This window comes from Bicyclus anynana, chromosome 13 (assembly GCF_947172395.1).
Source record: "Bicyclus anynana chromosome 13, ilBicAnyn1.1, whole genome shotgun sequence".
Taxonomy (NCBI): Eukaryota; Metazoa; Arthropoda; class Insecta; order Lepidoptera; family Nymphalidae; genus Bicyclus; species Bicyclus anynana.
In genome coordinates, this window is record NC_069095.1 from 14,913,657 (window position 1) to 14,931,095 (window position 17,439).

The 17,439-nt window shown below is 36.7% G+C and overlaps 1 protein-coding gene across 7 annotated transcripts in view; it reads left to right on the forward strand.

Annotated features, from left to right (window-relative positions):
- The window catches only part of LOC112044157 (uncharacterized), a 62,610-nt gene that overhangs the window by 40,463 nt on the left and 4,708 nt on the right, over positions 1–17,439 (forward strand). For all 7 annotated transcript variants that reach the window (XM_024079905.2, XM_024079904.2, XM_024079906.2 and 4 more), the window contains exons 3-4: positions 1,448–1,537; positions 17,216–17,366. In XM_024079905.2, coding sequence (XP_023935673.2) covers positions 1,448–1,537; positions 17,216–17,366 — 241 coding nt within the window. The remainder of the gene's footprint in view (positions 1–1,447; positions 1,538–17,215; positions 17,367–17,439) is intronic.

A 17,439-nucleotide genomic window follows, 5' to 3' on the forward strand; every position in this document is an offset into this window, starting at 1 on the left:
CAACAAGGCTTACAGGATGTTTCTTCATGGCTTGGAGACCATCTTCTTACGCTTAATGGTAACAAAACCAAATTCATTGCTTTCAGAATGTCAACTCGAACGGATCCAAAAGAACAACTACATATTAAACTACACTCATGCAAATATAATCCTGATAAAACCTGTCAATGTCCTACACTGGAACATGTCAGAGACATAAAATATCTAGGAGTTATACTAGATGAAGGGTTGAGATGGGATAAACATATATACGCATTAAGTGGTAGATTAAGAAAGCTCATATTCATATTTAAAAAACTTCGTAATGTGGCCAACGAAGAGGTTATTGGGCTTTTGTATGAGTCATTTTGCCAGTCTATTTTAAGCTATTGCCTGCCCGCCTGGGGGGGAGCCTGCAAAAGCTACTTCATGAAATTAGAGCGAGCCCAGCGAGCAGTTTTGAAAGCTGCCTACAAGAAGCCATTCCGATATCCAACTGATACTCTGTACCGCGAACTTGGTTATCTGCGTGTTAGACAACTTTACATCAAAAGTGTCGTTTTGAGGTTTCACAAAACGGCAGCTTTGACAGTAAACAAGCGCTTTCGTCTTCAAAGGTGGATATGTCCTGTGTTACGCACCCAGTTTGCACGTAAATCTTTCGCCTTCTCCGGACCATTCATATACACTAAAGTCAACAGAGCACTTAAAATCACACACGTGTCGAGGTATAAATGCAAACAACTCTTAAATAAATGGTTTGAGGAAATTAATTATGAAGAAACCGAAAAATTGCTGAAATTAAATTAAACTATGTGATTAACGCATGGATTAATTTATTGACATACATACACTCACACATTCCCCCACACACACCACAAACACACAACACACACATACACACCCAACACCACACACGCATATTCACATATTATGTATTGTAATTATTTTGAATTATATAAACTTAGCATTAAGAACTTACCACCTAACTTAACTTTACTACCTAACTTAACTTGTTTGTCACACACTTCATAAACTGTTATATTCTTGTTTCACTACTGTGGAAGAAAGTGATTACCACAATACAGGGAATCCTAGTGTGGAGATCACAGACTTATGTAAATTATTTTTATGTGTACTAGTGAATCAATAAATATTATTATTATTAAAAAAAAAAAAAAAATGTCGTCGTTTTTTTATTTTAATTTTCATAATAAACAATAACTTTTCCGTAATAAACAATAACAATCCGATACTTACATTCATAATTATATCTCTGAGTTTGCATCGGTGCCAAACAGAGCAGTGGCAAAGGAGCATTGGACAGAATAAACTGAACCGACTAACTTTTAACAAGGATATGTAATCTGAACGTTAAAACCATGGCTCATATATGCCCTCAACATACCAAGTGTACATTTGTTTTCTGTGACCAAGTTAATTAAATATCATTATATTTGTTCTGCAGACGGGCGCACGAGTGAAGAGTCCGGTCACACGTTTCACGTGTCGCGGCCGAGCGGCGGGGTACTATGCAGATGTGGACACCGGCTGCCAGGTGAGATCTACACAATATTCTAACTTCCACCATCCTTTTTATTCGTTGAGGAGGAAACTGTCTCTCCAGACTTCTGCCTGTCGATAGGGCATGTCCAACTTGCACGGACTAAAACAATCTCCTCTGCATTCAAGGTTGGCAGTTGGCACGGGACCGGAATGAATTTCTTCATGGCATCCTCTTAAGAATTTTCTCTCTCTTCTCTTCTTTTTCCCTATATTCCCTTCTCCTCATTGTCTCCTATATCATTTTGTGTGTCCCTTTCTTTATCTGTATCTGTCTGTTTACTGTATAGTACATCTTTTCCAGTAGAGCCTAGATCTGAAACAATTTACAAAATAATATATGAGATACAGAGAGGTCCTAGGTTTAATTCTTAGAGGCAATTTAGTGCCTCTATGAATTAAACCTAGGACCTCTCTGTATGTTACAGCGTTTCATAAAGTACCTTAGAGGTAAACCAAATACTATAGGAGAATCCCAAGATAAGATGACAAAATCTTACGAAAATAAGAAATAATTCAAATATGCATAATCAGAAACTTTTTTAAAAGCGACTTTACGAGTAATATCACTTATAAGGCATATCTTAATTCTTTCATAACAAAATTGTAAGAATGAATTTAATGCGAAAAGCTTTTGTTGTTGTTATTTATTTTACAACTAATTTAAGCAATAAATGTATCGCTAGTAATAAATGTAAATCAATTAATTGAAATATACTACTTCAATGCTCATGAAAAGAATGTTTAAATTAGCGAATTCTGTTTAACATGTTGTTCATGTTTACTCAAGCGTTACATACCCGGTTTATAAAATGCTGATCAGTGATTAAGTCAGTCAATCTGACTGACTTAATCATTGATCAGTGTTTTATAAAAATCAGTAATCAGATTAAAAACTTAGATTCAACAGATTAACGCACCCGTTTTCGATGAACCTGCAAATTGTAAAACAAACTTACTGCTGCGGGCATTGCAGCAGTATTTAAGTTTCCTAACTATTCAGGGCAAAATTCAATGTTAAAGAATCAATAACCGAACATCTTAGAATTTTAGCTTAAAACATTTTTCTTCATGTCAAATTAACTAAAGCTATACATGCAAATTTATAACTGGGTGATACCGTGCGTGAGTTGAGTCCGTGAGTTTTAGCAATCCAAGTCGATTTTGATGCTTTTTACTAACAATACTTGACAGGCTACATTATTAAACTGCAGTATTAAATTTAACTGTTGATTTTACTTGCATAAACTGGGAACAGTGTAACTTGCGAATGTATTATTTGTCAATCATTGAAGCGTCGCCACGTCACATCGATTGTTATTAAGTTCACGAACTTTGCGAAACCTGCGCAGTTGTCTTTCACAAGATCGAAAGTTTGCGGACGGACGTACGTTATGAAAACCTGGCGGCTGGCCTTTAGACTTTTATGATGCTTTTAGAATTCCAAATTTTTGTGTCTAGTATTAGATAATTGGCTAAAGTACCTAATTGAAATGTAGACTTCTGCTTGAACGTCGAAGTATTTCATAAATAGTAGCGCATATTAAAATCTTTTATGAAAGGTGCAGTTAAGTTATAATTATGTCCAAAATAAATTGTGTGATAACATAGCTAAACTGATATATAAAATTATTAATTATTAATTAATTATTATAAAAAAATTAAAGATTTGAATCTTTGCGGTGATTTTTAAAATATGACCAAATTTTTCATTCCCCTCCAACTAGTCGGGAAAGACTGTATTAGAAGTGGGTACGACAATAGGGACAATAGGGTACGACAAAGGGAGAAGTGGCGAATGCTCGTTGTATTACATCTGCCTCCAACACGTGCTAAAGACCACGACCGCTCTGTCAAGAGCGCAGCGACAAAGAAGAACGACAATAGACCAACGGGGCGGGGTTCGAACCACCACCCCTCGGTGATGAGTTCGACCGCTCTTCCCGTTGAGCTATTGAGGCTCTCTTTATTTTCATACGGACGAATTTGCTTATTTATTATAAAAAATACCACATGAATGGAATATAAACGACGTTTTATGTAGTTTTATTCACTTGTTGGTTGGTGCACGCGATCGCAATAACGCAGACACCAAACGATACCAACACAATGGCTCGTTATCCAGAGATCAGCCAGCAATGGTGTCAGTATGCGCTTACACACATGCACCCATGACCCTATGATACCACTTGGTATTTGAATATTGGTTTTAGACTTTCGGGAAAATTAAATCAATAGAATTTGTTGGCGTCTCATCTCACGCGCACTTCGCAAACGCCTGGCGCAGTTACGCTCAATTCCTTAAGCGTCGTAAACACTTGGTCATATCAAATGACGCAGTGGACTGACTACATCGAGCGAGTCGCAGGGATTCGCTGGATTTAGGTGGCTCAGTATCGTGATGTTTGGAAGTCCCTGCAAAAGGCCTATGTCCTGCAGTGGACGTCCATCGGCTGATATGATGATCTAATGACTATGTATTTGCGGCGCATGCCTTTGAGACTTAAGGCCCATGGTCAGCAGATACCAAATTTTTTTAAAATTCTATGTCTGACAAATTGATCCATGCGTCAGGTGACCCAAGAGCTGGCGCTTTTCTGGCCTAAAGGATAAGTCTTGCCATCCAGAGGGGTAACAGCGCAAGCGTATTCGGTACTATGGGTGAACAATTAAGTGGTGTGTATATGTTATAATTATTTTTAAATTTAGATTTTATTATTCTTAATTTTTAGACTTTATTTATTTCAATTTAATTTATGTGTTTTCAATGTATAGCAGTTGCAGACACAATTAAATAAGATGCCAAAACTAATTAATTTTTAGAATTCTTATAAATCTAACAATTTTTCTAACTCATGACGTCATTATAGTTATAGTATTTAATATGAATATTTGTCTAAATTATTTCAACGAACACGGCGGTGATTCATATAATAATAATTAATTAGGATGTGCAGACTGTAAGTAACTACTTATCTATTAGATTATTTACTCGTATATTTTTACACGAGTAGGTACGAGTATAGCTAAGAACAAAAGCGACTAAAATAGTTATGAGTGATTAATATCACTAATTACCAAACTGGTGTCGGACGAGGTCAAATGACAATCACCCTGTACAAAATTGGTAGCCTTTCATTTTACACAAGTGAGAGTATCAATAACAAACGTATCCTGGAACAAATTTCGGTACAATTCCTACAGAATACTATGTTTATTTTGTAATAAAAAAATCAACCGACTTGTCAAGCAAAATATGTAAGGCACCTTTTTGAAACAGGTCAGTAGACAAGTTATAAACAAATATTTTTCCGTTATTTTTGAACGCACTAAGCGTTCTTCGTTAACTTTTCTGATTTTAATTCGGCCATTAAGCTTCTTTAGTCCATAGTTATGACTGTGGGCCTCATAAGAAGGTTTAAAGTCACACGTGATCGAATCAGAAATGAGGAGATCCGCAGAAGACCCAAAGTCACCGACGTAGCTCAACGAGTCGCGAAGCTGAAGTGGCAATGGGCGGGGCAGTTCGAAGAGCCAATGGACGTTGGGGTTCCAAGGTGCTGGAAGAGCGACCCTGCACTACAAAGCGCAGTGTTAACCCCCTGACGACTGACGACATCAAGCGAGTCGCAGAGATTCGGTGGATGCAGGCGGCTCAGTATCGTGATGTTTTGAAGTCTCTACAAAAGGTCTATGTCCTGCAGTCCATCGGCTATGATGATGATGATTTAGCTTCTTTCTAACCTTACAGCTTTGTCATCCGATGATGATGATTAAAGAAGAAAGAACGTTAAAAAAATAACTTTAGAAAAACCGACAGGTATGATCGTAAAGTAAAAGCTCTTATAGGTAAGACAAGGCTTACCGGACCTATGTAGGTATTGGATATAAGTAAATAGCAATGTTCTTCGGAACTTGTTTTTGATGGATGCAATCAGAAGATATGATATTGCATACTAGCCGATGCCTCGCGTTTTAGAATATGGGAATTAAATGTAGCCTACGACATTCACACATAACGTGGCTTTCTAGTGCTAAAAAATTTCGAAGATTCCAAAGATTACGCCTAACAACACCACAAACTTTGCCTCTCTATAATTTTATATAGTTAGTATAGATGTTCAAACAAGCTGCCAATACATAAAAATGTAATACCTACTTAGTAGTAAATAATGATTTTACCGTCGACTTACTTGCAAGTACAAATACGCATCATCGCGTAATTTACATAATAAACACATTTTATTGTTCCGCTCATATTCAAGGTGTAAATGTTTTTTATTCGCCATAAACTGAGTAAACTATCACATGTACGTTTATGACATTTGATATAGCCTCTGCATTCCAAAAGGTAGAATCACTAATAATAAATATTGCATCTACAATACATATTTTATTCACAGTAACAAAGAGTTAGTCAGAGACCCGTAGAACATTTTGTAGAACTGATTACTATCAAGTTAGTTTTTCGTGATGAAGCTAATCTCGATGAGACGATCAAATTTTTTATTTACGAAAATTTTGGTAGCTAACTGAGTTACCGGGAAATAAAAATTTCTAATCGTCGGAACGAGATAATGTACCACGCAATTTGTAGGACATTGTGGCTGTTAAGTTATAGGTATAACTATTAATTAATCGACAGTAAGAAAAACATCTGGTTAGTAACAACTATTGATAAACTACCCTCCTCCCAACTTGTATCAATAACGAGGTTATTAAAAGTTGTTACTAACTGCACTACAGGGCCAGGCCTACATCCAAGAGGAGAGGGATATAGAGCTACCCACCACGCTGTTCTAATGGCAAGCTTAGAGTGTGGTTAGTGCTGATGACAGGGACCGTTGGCATAACGTTGTTCTCCTAGACACGGGCATATTTCACCAGCAACTTCTCAACTCCGAGCTGAGAAGTTTTACTAAAAACTTCATCATCATCATCATCATATCAGCCGATGGACGTCCACTGCAGGACATAGGCTTTTTGTAGGGACTTCCAAACATCACGATCCTGAGCCACCTGCATCCAGCGAATCCCTGCGACTCGCTTGATGTCGTCAGTCCACCTGGTGGGTGGTCGACCAACACTGCGCTTACGCGGATCGCCATTCCAGCACTTAGGACCCCAACGTCCATCGGCTCTTCGAACTATGTGCCCCGCCCATTGCCACTTCCGCTTCGCAACTCATTGAGCTATGTCGATGACTTTTTGTCTTCTGCGGATCTTCTCTTTTTTGATTCGATCACGCAGAGACCTAACATAGCTGACCTAACTCAGCCTTCTTATGAGGCCCATAGTTAGCGACCAAGTCTCGGGAAACTGAAAACTTAGAAGAAAGAAAATGTCATGACACAGGATTTAACCCCAGGACCTCGTGATCAAAATCTTCTTAATCTAATCACTGATCCAATGAGGCAGTTTATCTGTACTTATTTAGTAAGATTTAGTTTCCTCTTGTAAATTGGTTACAAACAGAATCACGAACAATGAGTGTCTTCGCACGCCATCTGTAAAACCGACCAGCGTTGGCCCTGACCTATGCGACGGATTACCAAAGTGATGGTATTTCATCTTTTTTTAAATTGCATTGAAGATAACAACAGGATTTCGGCTCGTAAATAACAAGTCGTTTGATTGACGAACAAAAAACTGCGCACTTATTAAAATATGTAGATCAAATCTAAATTGTTTATTTTTATTATTATAATGATGTCTGTTTCCGTTTCGTTAATAAAGCTACGAGACGATGTAAGTGCTTGAATACATTTTGATGGCTTTATTAGGTTATAAATTTTATTTGCCAGCTATATAAACATTGTAAAACCTCAGAACTAGAGTTCTAGTAACGTCAAAGTTTATTGAGTTCATAAATATTTTAATCATTCTAAAAACAATTTTCATTCTAAAATCAGTTTTACGGCCTCCGTGGCGCGGTGGTACCTATGCGCGGTTGATTTACAAGACGGAGGTCCTGGGTTCGATCCCGGCTGGGCCGATTGAGGTTTTCTTAATTGGTCCAGGTCTGGCTGGTGAGAGGCTTCGGCCGTGGCTAGTCACCGACAAAGACGTACTGCCAAGCGATTTAGCGTTCCGGTATGATGTCGTGTAGAAACCGAGAGAGTGTGGATTTCATCCTCCACCTAACAAGTTAGCCCGCTTCCATCTTAGATTGCATCATCACTTACCATTAGGTGAGATGTTGTCAAGGGCTAACTTGTAGAGAATAAAATAAAAAAAAAGTTGGTAGATTAGGAGCATATTACGTGGCCTACAAAAGAAAACAGTGTAGACAGATGATTATGTACCTAAAATTTTCAAAGATCTCTTCTTTTGTTAATAATACATAAGGATACACATAATTTTCAACCTCGTTAAATAATAGTTTGCAATTAAGTAAGCCACTGAGCGCACCAGTATCGATGACTGGCATTATGTCTGAACTACAATCTCGAAGGAGTGCCGTCTTGGAATTTATATATAACCTACTAGTATACTTCCCCCGGTTTCACTCACGTGATTCTCTTTTCCTTAAGAAAACGAAGATAAAATATACTTAGCCTATCTTACTCGGTGACACTGTAACTTTCTAATAGAGCAAGAATTTTTAAAATCGCTTGGTAAAGTTTTTTAGTTAAACCGTAACAAACACACAAATCTTTCCTTTTAACTTTTACACTATAAGGTAGCTATGCTGGAACAAACATAATTATTACGGTCACCGAGCCACAAACAGATTTTCATGACCACATACTTTCCCTGCCTAAAACTTACAATCCTTGACAGTCTGGAAGAGACATACCAAGGGATGGTGAAGATAACTACTAACTAGACTTAATATAGCTTTCCTGAAAACAAAGCAAAATGCGGACGGATTGCATAAAATTTTGAAATACCCCCGTAGGTCATGAAATTATAGGTACATTACACTCTCGATCAAGTCATCAATTTCTCTTTCAGTGTGTTTTCATTTGAGATCCCACACGAGTATACCAGAACTTGTTAACGGCTCAACTGATTTTCATCAAGCATATCTAAGAACACTCGCCCGTAAGTCATCTTTCATACAAAAAAACCAAATTGAAATCGCTTCATCCGTTCGGGAGCTATGGTGCCACAGACGGACTGACAGACAGACAGACACGTCAAACTTATAACACCCCTCTTTTTGCGTAGGAGGTTAAAAAGAAAAAAAGTTTCAAAAAGCTTATAAACCCTAAATTTCTCATCATCTTTCACGCTGGCTTATGGCTGGTGGGAGGCTTCGGCCATGGCTAGTTACCACCCTAACGACAAAGACGTACCGCCAAGCGATTTAGCGTTCCGGTGCGATGTCGTGTAGAAACCGAAAGGAGTATGGATTTCATCCTCCTACTAACAAGTTGCCCGCTTCCATCTTAGACTGCATCATCACTTAGCCTGCATCTCTTTTTAAATTCTTTATAGCCCTTGGGCTATAAAGATTTTTTAAAAAAAACGCTATACCTGTGTAAGCACAGCTTTAGACACAAGTGAGAGTGCTCTGGCCGGGGAGTCATCGCGAGCGGATGTTGGACCACTGCCACCTTGACCTTTCACTGTTACGTTACAAGATGGACTGCTTGTGTTAACAAATCTATTCTTTTAAGTGAACTAGTTAGTACACGGCTTGCTTAGAGTTCTGTACTTTATAATGAAAACAATAATCCATATTAATACCAAAATTTAATAAATTTATCTTTATTCAAATGTATTTATAATAATATTATAAAGCTGAATAGTTAGTTTATTTGCTTGAACGCGCTAATATCAAGAACTACGGGTCCGATTTGAAAAATTCTTTCAGTGTTAGATAGCCCATTTATCGAGAAAGGCTATAGGCTATATATTATCCCCATATTCCTACAGGAACGGGAACTACACGAGTGAATCACGCGGCGTCAGCTAGTTTCAATCAAATCAAAAGTTTAGAGGATTTGTAATTTAAAGTAAGATTTTACGCAGATAAAAAGCCTATTAATTTATTATCATTATCAGTCTATTTTAAAGGCTAACTGCAGAGCCAAGCCTCCTTCCTTGTAGCAGAGGGCATATTATGGAGCTTTGACCCACCACACTGCTCCAACGGGATAAAAAAAAATTGTAATAGTAAAAGCTGGTAATGTAGCTTTGCATTGTTGAAAGACTTTAAAATCAATCAGTTTCAGAGACTATTCGAAACGAACAAAAAATCAAATGTTATCTATTGATAAAAGAGCCCACAATAAACAAGGTTTTATATATTATTTTTAGTTTTATAGATAACAGTGAATCTCCGAGAATGAAAGTGAACCGTGAGCGCCCACGAGGCGCGGGCGGGCGGGGGCCACTGCCATCACTGCGCCACTTACCTTGAACTTTCGCCGCCGTTACGTCACGTAACACCGGTTTATTGGAGTAAGGGGGCTTGCACATCTGACGTAAACTTTCCATTTCATTCACGTTTATCAGAGCTTCAATAATTCCACTAAATCTATATTCTATACTATTATATAAAGCAGAAAAGTTTGTGTTTGATTGAACGCGCTAATCTCAGGAACTACTGGTCTGATTTGAAAAAATCTTTCAGTGTTAGATAGCCCATTTATTGAGGAAGGCTATAGGCTATATATTATCCCCGTACTTCTACGGGAACGAGAACCACGCCGGTGAAACCGCGTGGCGGTACCAGTAGTTCCTGAGATTACCGCGTTCAATCAAACAAACAAACTCTTCAGCTTTATAATATTATTATAGATGTAGAATTTTAAGCATTGGACTACCACTAATATTTATCTATAAATTGCTGACAAAAGTGCAATCGGTTCACTGTTCATCTGATATGGTTACCAGAGACACACTTTAGGCTTTTATTCCATGTTGTTTTCGTGTCATAAAACAATTTACAACAATAAGTTATCGTTAAGTTGCATCGTGGACCGTGGTACCGTTTAAATCGGAATGAGGAAGAGATTTGCGGACCTTGATACAACAAAGTGTCTTCACTTAGTCAAATATGTATCTAATAATATAAACAATAACTTTTGCCCTCGGTCTTTGCGTGCGATCTATTTGCCTTAGTAAATTTATGCCTTATTGATCTTGTCTAAAAGACACGGCATTTTTCAACAAGAAACATATAACTACACATTATAAGCTCGTGCTAAAGTATGCTTAATTAAATAAATCAATAACAAGTTAAAATTAAATATTTTGAAAATGTCACGACCATCATCAATTATTTAACTATAGAACTTAGAAACTATTACTACCATAATGTAAAACATTTCCGACGATATTTTTCGAATTCGTTTATCCGATAATGATATTAGGTACATTATAATCTGCTGGCCTATTCACTATTTTGTTATTTATTATCAACCCATTAAAATAAACATCAAATCAATTGACAAAATGTCATCCATCTAATAAAAGATATCCACCGGATGACATGTGTTATATAAAATATGTAACAAATGTCTTCCGGTCATCTCAATTTCATAAACGATAATTTTTTTTTTTCGTGTTGCTGATGGCTCCATGTGGGACCACTACGGCGTCACCGGGGGGTTTGGGCGAGCGCAGAAGCATCGCCTGATGAGACCCGAAGGCTGAAATAAAGATAGAGGTCGGAATGACTCTCTAAGGACCTCGGCTTAGAAGGCCATTCGGGAGGGTGTAACCGACTAGCAATTACGTCAAAGTGAATAACCTACTGGTTATCGGTTTCAAAGTTACGATGATAAATAGTCACACAGTTACTTACACTGACTAACACTTCAAACTTTTAACACCTCTTTTTTCCAACGCAAAAAGACTAATCTACTGTAATTATTAAATTGTATATGCTTTTCTATAATAGGTACCTACGTCACACTAATTTTGTTGTTAGCTTTAGACGAAATGTTTTTATTGTTATGACGGTTGCGGTCACGAATAGTCAATTTGTTTGTGTGAACTTTGATACGGTTGAATCAAAGTTTGATCTGCATTAGTATATTTATATTATAGTCAGTTTTTGTACGCGACAGGATGTGCGCATGCTTATGGTCATTTATGCTTATAATTGGTACGTGATGATTGACGATGCAGTCTAAGATAGAGCGCAGTGGAATCTTTTATAATAATCTTCCCATTAAGCTGCTACTAGGCATATTATAAAAGTGCCTCGTTGGTTCAGTTGTTAGTTAGCCGTTTCAGCTCTAGGTCACGAGATACTTGACTCCGCGTCACGAAACAAGTCTCGCGGCTAAAACCTTAACTAATTTACAGCGCCTTACACAAATGACAATAAGACCGCCATTAGAGTCATTTTCACGACAGAAGTCCTGCGGCTAAAACCTTAACAAAAATCGACAGCGCCTTACACAGATGATAATAAGACCGCCATTACCAAATGACAATATGCGCCATTAAGACATTAGCGCCGCGTCTATGGGACTTGTTTCGTGGCGCGGTGTCTAGGGTTCGTGTTTTGAGTTAAACAAAGACTTTCTTACTTTCGAGAAATTTTATGTAACAGCTTATGGTGTTTCAATGTTAATGGTGTTACAATGTTACAGTTTGTGGTGTTACAATGTCAGTGGTGTTACAAACCTTGTGCCTTAGAGAGCACATTAAGCCATCAGTATATCTCATCAAATCTTTAGGTCATCTATGCAATGTGTTATCATGTAGTTTTAATGTAAATAATTACATTATATTGTAATATAATTAAAATTACAGTAGTTTTTATTCCTTTGTATTAATACATTTTAATCCATACTATCTGTTGAAATGTTTATTGAAAAGCCCTTATATGGGCTTTATCAATTTAAAATAAGAACAAATACCAATTTTATTATTTAAATTTTTATATTTTCGTTTTACTTTAAAGCTAAATATCCGTATTGACTTCATAAATACTTAGTGTATTGGATACAGTTTTGATAAAAATTACCAAAAGGTTAAGGTTTTTTTTTTTCGCTCTGCAGATACTCATATCTGAGAGTTCTCTGATGTTCAGTTATCCCCGGCCTTTGTAATTTGCTGCTCCCTTTGAGGTATGTACCTACTTGTCTATCCTCCCTTCATAATATTATTTATATGTTATACTAGCTGATGCCGCGCGGTTTTACCCGCGTGATTCCCGTTCCCGTAAGAAAACGGGGATAATTTATAACCTATAGCCTTCCTTGATAAATGGGCTATCTAACACTGAAAGAATTTTTCAAATCAGACCAGTAGTTCCTGAGATTAGCGCGTTCAATTAATCAAACAAACTCTTCAACTTTATATATAAGTATAGATTTTAAATCTATTTTACATATTTGTTTATCTCCTTATTATAACTGTGTGAAAACACCACAGCAGTTAGTGATTACACAATTTATAAATTTACTAACTGCAATAATTTACACACAACAAAAATGACTAACAATTGAACTAAAGAAGCAACTGACACTTTTCCACGTATAATATTGTAATACAACATTTTAAAAGCTACGTTACCAACAGTTGCAAAATCATATTTTCTGTCGAGATTTCGCTTCATGAAACGACGATTTGCGTACAACACTGTTTGCAAGATCGCTTGAATACTGTACGTAATAGAATAATATCAATTGCGTGTAAGAAATCTATTACAAACAGTAAATCGTCATGCAGGAAACAGTATAATTTTGTGGTTCCGTAGCCTGACGGAAAGCAATGGTGAGATCTAGGATATAATTATGGGTTTTACCTAATATATTTGTCGGTGGTTTATTTGTTCTGCAGATCACTGAAACGATTTTTTGTATATAGTAATCTATACTAATATTATAAAGCTGAAGAGTTTGTTTGTTTGATTGAACGCGCTAATCTCAGGAACTACTGGTCCGATTTGAAAAATTCTTTCAGTGTTAGATAGCCTATTTATCGGGGAAGGCTATTGGCTATATATTATTGCCGTATTCCTACGGGAACGGGAACCACGCGCGTGAAACCGCGCGGCGCCAGCTAGTAATTAATAACGGCGAATTCTTGACATAATCAAGTAGCCAAGAGAATTCACCAACAACTTGCAGTTCTTCAGTTGATACGGTGCGTATTGTGTGGAGGTTCCTCATTATGGAGCCCTCACCACTGCTTGTTGGTTGCTTTGGCATTCAAATAACCTGCAACGGGAGGGTTGATTTTTTTTTAAATTTTTAATAGTGTTTAGTATTTTATTTACATTGTTTAAAAATTAAAAAATAGGACAAATAAATAAATGAGAGAAAAGAAATGCAACAAGCAAATGGCTTCGGTACCTCATGGTAGGTAAATGTAAAACATTTGACTATAAACAGAGCAACATGGGGCAAGGTATATGCAAAGGATACGTTCCACAAACTATAACCCTGTGTCCATCCTTCTGAGGCGTATTTTTCAAGACACATGTACATATTATATGTATACCGGCAACCAAACTAATTAGACAAAAATACAGGAGCGTTGCTTGTCGGCAGACCTAAGCTTGGTTGTAGAGCATCTCTGTCACATATAGCTTTACTATTCTATTGCTAAATATCTTACAATTGCATTGCATTTTATAATATTAAATCTTAAAAAAGACTTAAAAATGCGTTTGAAAAATGAATTGCATTTTTTGCAATTTGCATTTCAATGAGGATCCCTAAAAGATAACAAATTACAGTATAATGACGCTCCTCTAATGAGCGTCTAATGGCGATCATACGTAACCGCTTCCTACATACACACATGCTATATGTATACATTATGCAGTATGCATACACAATACATGCCTACATAATCATTTAGGAAGTCGACTATGAACTGAAGTGGCATACTGGCTGTGCCCTACGGTTATACACGTCTAGATCCCGTTGAATATCGGGATAAAATTGTCTATGGACGAACGTGCATAACAAATCTTATTCCAGTAAGGTTCCAGTTGGTAAGCACGCCATAAGTAGGTACGTACCAACTTTTCCAGTATTTTCCAGACAGACAGACAGCTCTGGTCGTATAATCTACTGATTGAATTTTATTAAGTCGGTCTTTATATTGTGTTCTTGGCTGGGTTTCGAATCCAGTTTTCAGAAACAAATATTTGTGTAAGTACCAATAAGTAAGTAATTAATAAGAATTTTTAAAACAATCTGACATGGAAATTTTCAACATTTTATTTTGAAGATAAACATATAAACTTGATTTTTTGAAAGAAAAATTGATAATTCTCTAACTTCACTTTGCTTGGCTGGTTTTGAAGACCACCCAAAACTCAAAACTTGTCCGTTAGGATCATTAGTAATAGACTAACCAAAATACCAAAAAAGAAATTAGCAACAAAACAAAACAATTTGGTTTTATAACCTTAAAAAGCATAGAGGAGGTTTATTTATAACCACGTATAGGTAAAAAAAACAGTTAATATGTTTCAATCACAACCATATGTTAATTAATATAATCTGCCTCTAAAATTCCTATCTTTTAAAAATAAAAGTATATATTTAAGTGTACAAAACGAGTTATGTTTTTGATTTTTCCTTACATGCACACATTTGTTTAATAATAAAATCCCTTCGATCGTTGGCAGAACGAGAAATTATGAGTCGAAGGATTTTATTGAGGTATTTACGGGTAAAACTGCGAAAAAGACATCATCCATTGACATTGACCACCAATACGAAAAAATATATATATTGATGAGCATAATAGTTTTAAGTTTGAAACTTTGGCGGCAAGCGTCGATGATTTACGAGTAAATAGTTTGGTTCTCTCTGAAGTTCTCAATGGCGTAGCTACCCAGGGGCTAGGCAGTGCAATGCCGAAGGGCCCTCAAACTCAGGGAACCCTTGAAACCTTATCAGAAAATCGCGATTGAACTGAATTTTTTAGAAAAATTCGAAAACGAAAAAGAGATTAAGATAAAGCAGATTAGTATTTTTTTAATGTGTCTTTTTAATATTTTTAGGTGATAAAACCTAACCGGTTCAAATAGTAGTGGAGCCCAATTTTTTTTTATTTACACCAGGGCTCTTGGTTACCTAGCTACGCCACTGGAAGTTCTAATTAATTTGTTAAAATACTATATATCTTTAAGCACTTGTTAAGCCGGTGTAAATCAACATTATAACGACCGTTACAGAGTCGTCGGCTAGTGTTGCAAAGTAACCATAAAATGGTATGGTTTAGATTTTCAAATAAAAAATATTTTGCAAAAGATTATGCGAAAGGAAGGCGCCATGTGTATATATTGAACATTAAAGACGACCTTGTTACATTTTTAACTGGTTACAAGGAAGCTTTGTCTTGTTTTGCTTGTAAGAATACTTGAGTATGTGTGCACTTTTTATAAAAGCACATCACTTAATATGAGGTTAAAGTAGTTATTTTGAAGATGGATACACATTAATTTTTTGCACCACACAATTAGCAATTTTTATTGCAACGCCAAAATAGTTATACTTAGGGTAACATGTGCAAATTTGTTTACAAATTCATAATTATAATTGCTAATAATATCACTGAATATACAACAGCTGAAGATCAATACGTACATACGAGTAGGTATAAACAAAATAGAAACGTATGCCTGTGATTTCAAAACAACCGTGTTATCTCAAGTGCTTATAAATATTTACACGATACTAAAACACAAGCAATTTTTTTTTATTTTTGTCTGTCTATCTGTCCGGGGTAATCTTTGGTGGGACTGGACTAATTTAATTTATACTTTTACTGTAAGATCGAGGAACTTATTGAGGATTATACGAGTATAGGCTACCTACTTTTTATTCCGGAAAATACTTGTACATAATATGTTTTCTGTGACAATTCTATGGTTTCCGTGAGGTTAGTGAAAAACTGAATTTGATGCGGACGTAGTCGTGAACGTCCGTGAGTTATAAATAAATAGAGTAGGCACTCACGTCGAATCGCAAATTAAAAACTGAAGTCATCTTAATGATTGGCATAATTGTATTTAATAAAGTGTTAGTTAGTTAAACCAGTTGGTAAATTTTGTTAAGCTAGAGATTTGATTGCTTGTCTGGTGTCACTAGTTAAGTTACATTTTAAAGAATTGTGATTTTTACAGTAAAAATTAATAGATCAAACAGTTAGCACACTAATTGATGGTAAGTGGAAAATCGTTGCCTATAAACAGAGTAACTTCACAGGGCATGTACAAACACATCCTAAAAAGTGTATGGTGTCCAGTGGCGTGCACTTCATAGATGCAGAAATACACTGCCTACTCTAAGGAATCAATACAAACCTATGTTGGACCACAGACTACATATTTAGACAACAGGGGCTAGCCCAATAGTCATCAAGCTAGTAAAATGCAGATTGGCAGACATCACACACATAGAGAATCAAGAAAATTCTCTGGTATACAGGTTTCCTCACGATGTCTTTCCTTCAGCGTTTGAGACACATACCTAATATTTCATTTCTCAAATTGCACATAATTGAAAAGTTGAATGTGCTTGCCCCGGACCGTATTTGAACTTACGCTCTCCGAATCGAATGCAGAGGTCATATCCACTGGGCTATCACGGTTCTCTTGGCTGTCGTAAGCGTGAGAGAAAAGAAAACCAGACAAAGTGGCGCTGTAACGCGTTACATTACAAAGAGGTTTACCCTCCCGTATGAAGTTATCACTTCCTGAAAAGGTAAGAGTTTATAAAGTGTTTGTCTCCCGTTGCAGGTGTACCACATGTGCGACGGCCTCGGGCGGCAGTTCAGCTACTCGTGCCCCAACACCACGCTGTTCCAGCAGCGCATGCTGGTCTGCGACCACTGGTACATGGTCAACTGCACCAACTCCGAGAGCGACTATGACGCTAATTTACTCATCGGTAAGCAGTCTGTTTTTTGACTGTCTGGCGCAGTGGATTTACAAGACGGAGGTTCTGATTGAACGTGGGGGTC